This window comes from Vicia villosa, linkage group LG3 (genome assembly GCF_029867415.1).
Source record: "Vicia villosa cultivar HV-30 ecotype Madison, WI linkage group LG3, Vvil1.0, whole genome shotgun sequence".
NCBI lineage: Eukaryota > Viridiplantae > Streptophyta > Magnoliopsida > Fabales > Fabaceae > Vicia > Vicia villosa.
Window position 1 is genome coordinate 368,923 of NC_081182.1, and position 7,017 is coordinate 375,939.

The following is a 7,017-nucleotide window of genomic DNA, read 5'->3' on the forward strand; positions in this document are numbered from 1 at the left end:
GTTTGCTTCGAATGACATGATTGTCTGACTCAAATCAAACATGATTTTGGAAAACAAAATTATGCTTATGTGAGTTTGATTCGACTTAGAGTAAAGCATGACTCGAATCAAAGAGGTTTGATTCAAATCATGAAGATGATTTACTTGAATCAAAGTCTAACAACAAATTTTGAATTTTAGTTATGTAATCCTAATTCAAATCACATGATTGATTGACTTGAATCACATGACTCGAATAATAAAAGAGTTGATTTGAATCATGGAGACATTTTCATGGTTTCTTGAATCTTGAATCAAATCATTCACTCTCTACACTCGACTCATAGCCTTTACTCATAAATCGAATCAAACGGACAATTTCTCTCAATTTTGATTCATTGATAGGCTTAACTGAGTTTTTTTTTTTAATAACCAAACCATGTTAATAGTTCAAAAATGGAATTTTTGAAAAAAACAAAAAGGTTCATAATAGTAATAGTAGGGTGTAAATTTAAATTTGAACAACAAAAAATAAATAAATTGGGCCATAAAAAACTTTAGACAAAAAATGACCAGGCCCGTAAACAAAGCCCAACAGAAACCCTAAAAACCCTCCTTTAATTGGAATCGACAACCTTATAGGGTTCCCCTCTCAGCCTCTCTCTCTTCACATCCAGCCGCTGTTCGAGGTGCGGCCAATCACTCCTTCAGAATGGTACGTTTTTCATTTCCTCATTCCGTTCACCGTTTCCTTTTCCGTCGAATCACGCTTCTCCTTCACCGTTATAACTAACAACAACGTTTTTCAATTCCATTTTCACGGTTTCAGGTTTTCGTCAAGTCTCAGAAATCAAAGGCCTACTTCAAAAGATACCAGGTCAAATTCAAAAGAAGAAGAGGTTCGTATCATTTCGATTTCCCTATGTATTGTTCATTTTCTCTTTACTTATAGTTAACATCTTTGATTTCAAATTAATCTATCTGCAGAGGGTAAGACTGATTACAGAGCCAGAATTCGCCTGATTAATCAGGACAAGAATAAATACAACACTCCCAAATATCGTTTCGTTGTTCGATTTGTATCCTTTTTTCATAATTTAGTCATAAATCAATGACTTAATATGTTGTTATTAGTAGCTAGTATTTAATTGAATTCTCAATTATAATTTTTATATTTTTTTAGTGTAAAACCCTAACTATCATTTTAGACGAACAAAGACATTGTTGCTCAAATTGTCTCGGCTAGCATTGCCGGTGATATTGTTCTTGCTGCAGCTTATTCGCATGAGCTACCTCACTATGGTCTCACAGTAGGACTTACAAACTATGCTGCAGGTATTTTCATTTCTGAATTGGTTGTTGTAATCTAGGTTTTATTTTATCTGTGGAAGCTTTATTCATGCAATTAAATTGTTATTTTTTTGAATGTTACCAGCCTATTGCACTGGTCTCCTATTGGCTCGCCGAGTTCTTAAGACTCTTGAAATGGATGAGGAATATGAAGGCAATGTAGAGGTATGAATCTGCAATTTACATTTTTATAAATGTATTTATATTTATTGTTTTTTTCATCTGCCCTGTGTTATTGAATGAAGTGTGATTGAACTGAAATGCATTATTTGATAGAGCTTTCTGTCTGGTGTTTCCAATAGGGTTTGGTTGTTGTTTTTGTTGTATTCATGTGTCTTATTTTTTTTATGAATCATTATAATATATATGTTGTTTTTTGTTTTTGTTGTTTCTTGTAATTTATTCAAGATGGTATTTCATAGATCTTTCTGTATGCTGTTTAATAGATGTGTGATATGGGTTGTTTTATTTGTTTTGTTGTATTCATCTGTCGCATTGTTATTTTCATTATTGTTTATTGTATAATATTCAGGCTACTGGAGAAGATTATTCAGTCGAACCTGCTGATTCCAGGAGGCCTTTCCGTGCTCTCCTTGATGTTGGTTTGGTCAAGACCACAACTGGTAACCGGGTGTTTGGGGCACTCAAGGTATATATCATTTTATCTTGAAGAATTAAGAATTAACAATGTATGTATTCTTTTGACATTGATGGAATTTAATAAATTTAATAATTTAATAAATGTATTTTGATTGACTGCCTGCAGGGAGCTTTGGATGGAGGTTTGGATATTCCTCACAGTGACAAAAGGTTTGCTGGTTTTGACAAGGAGAAAAAGGAGCTTGATGCTGAGGTTCACAGGAAGTATATCTTTGGTGGACATGTTACTGCCTATATGAAGGTATGTTATAATATTGTTTTTGGTCTTTTAAAGTTGAATTTGTAAGTAGTTCTTCATATGATGTTTTGATATTGTTTTTGGTCCTTTAAAGTTGAATTTATAAGTAATTCTTCATGTGATGTTTTCTTTTGATCAACTTTATGAAATTCATTCTTTTGTAGACATTGATTGAAGACGAGCCGGAGAAGTACCAAACTCACTTCAGCCAATATATCAAGAAAGGGATAGAAGCTGATGGGATTGAGGAACTTTACAAGAAGGTTCATGCTGCTATTCGTGCAGATCCCTCGATCAAAAAGTCTGGGAAGCAGCCACCAAAGGAACACAAGAGGTATATGATTTTGATGTTTGACCAATCAGTTGATGATAAGCAAATTCACTGACACTTGTCTGAATTAGTAGTATTTCAGCCATTTTATCATTTTATATAATAAATCTGTTAAGGGTAAAATGTACTGAAGATGTCTCTATTGTCTTTCAATTAGGTACAACTTGAAGAAGCTCACTTATGATGAGAGAAGGGCAAAGTTGGTTGCTCGCTTGGAGGCGCTAAATTCTGCGGTGGATGAAGACGAGGATGATGAGTGAATTTGTGTTGGGAGTAGAGTCAATTGTTAAGTTGGATTTTCATTTTCATTTCCTTAAAATTTTTGTTGCTCGCACACTTTACTTTAGATCAACATTTTTGGGTAATTTGGATTATCCTAGTTGGAGTTGTTTCAATTTACATGAATTGTTTTTGAAAAGTGAATTCTTGCCGTTGAATCAAGTTAAGTTATCATCATACTTTTTGGGGGACCAACATTGTTAGAGCTACAAAGTTATTTTAAGCTAGTCCAAAAATAAATGGTCTCAATGTCTATATTATTCAACTAATCAATTTTGGATATATTATTCAACTAATTTCTATATTAATTTAGGGAAACATTCAAAATTCATATTTTTCAATGAGCTAATTTTATAAGATTGATTAATGAATATAGATCAATAGGATTGGAAGTTGAATTTATCTGGTCTTTTTTGGCTTAAATATTGGTTCACTAAGCCCGTGTAAATAATTTTTGATCAATTGTCGGAGAATATGAAATAATAGTGGAAATTTATGATTTTACTGCAACTGATATCATAGCACCGAGAATTTGATTTTGATACTTCAAAAGATCTATCTTAGCTGCCAATAGACATACTTGACAATTGACTTCAAATTGGTTTTGTGTATGATGTTTTTCTAGTATGACTCCCATGCAAGCCCTCAACATACTTACTTCCACTTTTTTTACTCTTCTTAACTCCACTCTTTGGCTTGTATTTCAATGGCGGTGGACGCATATAAGTTGTGAATGAATATGTCAGTTTTCAAACCTTTTTCTTTCAAATCCTCTCACCTACAATATCAAAAGTACTGAAATATGTCTTCAATTCGTAACACTCCGCTTCTAAATCTATTTGTGTACTGCTTTTTTCATGATTGTCCTCATGCTCTTCAATGTATAATTTTTCAAAATACATGAATTGAGTCTAAAGGAACATGATTGCCTTGTATTTGGAAACAGAAAAGCTGACACACACACACACACACACGGTAATCCATGTGTTTTTCTAATGAAACATATTTTTTGCCTTGCACCAATAAATTTTACCCTTTCTAGTTCCTTTCCAATGAGTTGCATACATTGTCTTGAAACAAAATTGTACAATTTAGAATATAATGAAGTGTTATACCGATGCTTAATATTGACAATATTTTTTTGAAATAATACTCTGATTGAACTTAGCTGCAATTTCAACATGGTGTTCACAACATCCAAACTTTAACATAAATCTCCCCGACTTGTAGTCAACATGTTTTTTAGTCTTCAATAAGTAGACTCCACCCTAAAAAACATAAATAGAAATATATGTTAAATTATGATTAGTAATGTAATAACATCAAACTGTCATGTTTTGTGTACCTGTTTGTTGTTGTGTTCCTTAAATGAGTGACTCTGTTAGTCCAAGTTGCAACACACATTTCATCATAAGTTGTCAACTATGTTTCATCTACATCTTTAAAAAATAAAGAGACACGCTCAATTTCTCTATTTGAATACACGATGTTGTCCCATATATCCATGACATGTTTTTAAGTTTCTGATTTAACACACTCTTTACATTTCATACTAATATATATTTTTTTAAATATGTAATAGACACAACAAATGAGTTGCATTTCAGAACACATATAGCATGACATTCATCAACGCAATTCTCGGTTTGTCACCACAACCTTCTGTAGCAATTTCTTGGAAGAGAACAACTCTTTGAGCTTATCTAGTGCCCATTTGAAATTCTTCTCCCTTTCATATTTCAAATAGGCAAAGCCAACCGAAAATGCCAACTTTGTTGATGTAACACCAACAATCTCAAGCAGTGGTATCTGGTAGCTGTATGATCACGATGGGCAATAAAAAAAATTGATAAATCAAAATTTGCATTTTTTTTAATAAGCAGTGTTGGCCATTACCTATTTGTCTTGCATGTGCAATAAAAAATCAACACCGAATAAAACATATTCAACAAATTTACTAAATTAGAATGTGTCCAAAAGATATCAACAACAACATTAGTCGTCCATATTTCTAGTCCAACACACATATCTCTCTCCATGAATAAGACTCAATAACATCTTCATTTCTGTCAATGAACCTCTCTTGCTCACTCTTTATGTAGCTCAACCTTTATACACATAACACTCGTGGGGTTTTTCGCCTTTCAAAGTAGCAACTATGTACCTAGGAGCTATATTGCACTTCATCACGTTATTCACAAACAGTCTTTAATGATCTTTTAGACGGTCCAACATGTCATGGCATTCCAAATCCTTAGATAGTTTATGATTGTGCATCCCACACCTAGCAATCACCTTCTAACAGATACCATTTAGTACAAATCTAAGCCTAAAAGAACATTTAACTTTCATACTATAAATGCCTTATGAGGAGTTATTCTTTTCAGATGTATTCTTTCTTTTGTAGTTTCCTACTCTATCATACCCTATAATCAATTTATCATTCCTCTATGGCTTTCTATTAGCAAAATCAAAACGAACAATGACAACAATAATACCATACCGTTTACCAGTAGCCTACGCCCATACTAAAACTTGAGGACGCGACTTAAATATCTGTCAATTACAACATGTAAAGAGTAAACTATCAGTATCATAGAGACATGGAAACCTTTAAAAATTGAACTTGTTACATAAAAAACATACAACATCAATGATGAAAAACTCCGTAAAATCTGTACACGAATCCTTAGAAGAAACTATCGATTTTGGACCACACAAGTGAATTATTTTTTCGCACCAGTAGCGTAAATTTCACATATATGCAAAATTTCTGGTATATCGGAAATTTTGAAAAATTCCGGAACTTTAAATCCCAACATAATACATAATCAAAAGCACGAAGACGGGTTTTTAAACCATTCGTAGAAATCTAATTAATACCCTCTACAATATACTATCGAACAAGTCTAGATCACTCCAACTTTAAAGACCGTTAATACCATACCGTTTACCAGTAGCCTACGCCCATACTAAAACTTGAGGACGCGACTTAAATATCTGTCAATTACAACATGTAAAGAGTAAACTATCAGTATCATAGAGACATGGAAACCTTTAAAAATTGAACTTGTTACATAAAAAACATACAACATCAATGATGAAAAACTCCGTAAAATCTGTACACGAATCCATAGAAGAAACTATCGATTTTGGACCACACAAGTGAATTATTTTTTCGCACCAGTAGCGTAAATTTCACATATATGCAAAATTTCTGGTATATCGGAAATTTTGAAAAATTCCGGAATTTTTCTTACACAAAAAATTCAAAAATTCCAAGTATGTGTTTATGTTTTCTTGAGATTAACACAAAAAATTTCTGGTAAATTTTCTCCAGCAATTTCGTAAATCCCACACTATTTCCAGCAAGAACTTGATTTTGGCTGCAAAATGAGAAAACATGGTACCATTAATTTTAATTTGGATACCAAAAATTTCGTTTTTAACTACATGAATATAGTGAATTTTTTTAAGGGTTAAAAATGTTTTTATTCCTACAAATTACCAAATTTTGCTTTTGGTCCCTATAAAAAAGAGAATGTTTTAGTTCTACAAAATTATTATGTATATAGTTTTAGTCTCAGCTGTTAAACCAATGAGTATTTTCGAAAGATTATTTTGTAAATATATTTAAAATATTTTAAAAGTTCATTCAAAAAAAGGAACCTAGGGGGTGTTTGTTTCATGGATTTAAATAGGGTTCCTGAGAATGTGAGGTTGAGAATCTCATATTCCCATGTTTGTTTGAAGTTTTAATAAATTATTCCTAGACACTTTTTATTCCTTAGAATAAAATTTACTCATAAAATTTTAAAGATTTATTCCCATGTTATTCCCATGAGTGGGAATCTAACATTCCCATAGAAATTAAAAGTAACTACCTATAACTACTCATTTATATATTATTTTAATATTTTAATATTAATTTTTAATAATTTAAAATTATAAAATAATTTACCAAACAAATTGATGGAACTATTTTCCAAGGATTAGCATTCCTAGGAATAACATTCCCAGGATTATAAATTTAATCCATCAAACAAACACACCCTTAAAATTTGATTTTTAAATCGAGAGTTTCATTACTTTAATCATTATTTTTTGAAATTAAAAATATCATACCAAATTATAATTCTAGAAATTCTTCCCACCAAAATTTATAATAAATATTAATAAT

General features: G+C 31.7%; 1 protein-coding gene across 1 annotated transcript; it reads left to right on the top strand.

Moving 5' to 3' along the window:
• Positions 1-606: 606 nt before the first annotated feature.
• Positions 607-2,976, top strand: LOC131654717 (large ribosomal subunit protein uL18). The gene is made up of 9 exons (XM_058924662.1): positions 607-694; positions 809-878; positions 967-1,058; positions 1,188-1,314; positions 1,415-1,494; positions 1,862-1,978; positions 2,096-2,230; positions 2,392-2,561; positions 2,716-2,976. The coding sequence occupies exons 1-9, from the start codon at positions 692-694 to the stop codon at positions 2,816-2,818; spliced, it is 897 nt and encodes a 298-aa protein (XP_058780645.1). The 5' UTR covers positions 607-691; the 3' UTR covers positions 2,819-2,976.
• The last annotated feature ends 4,041 nt before the right edge of the window (positions 2,977-7,017 follow it).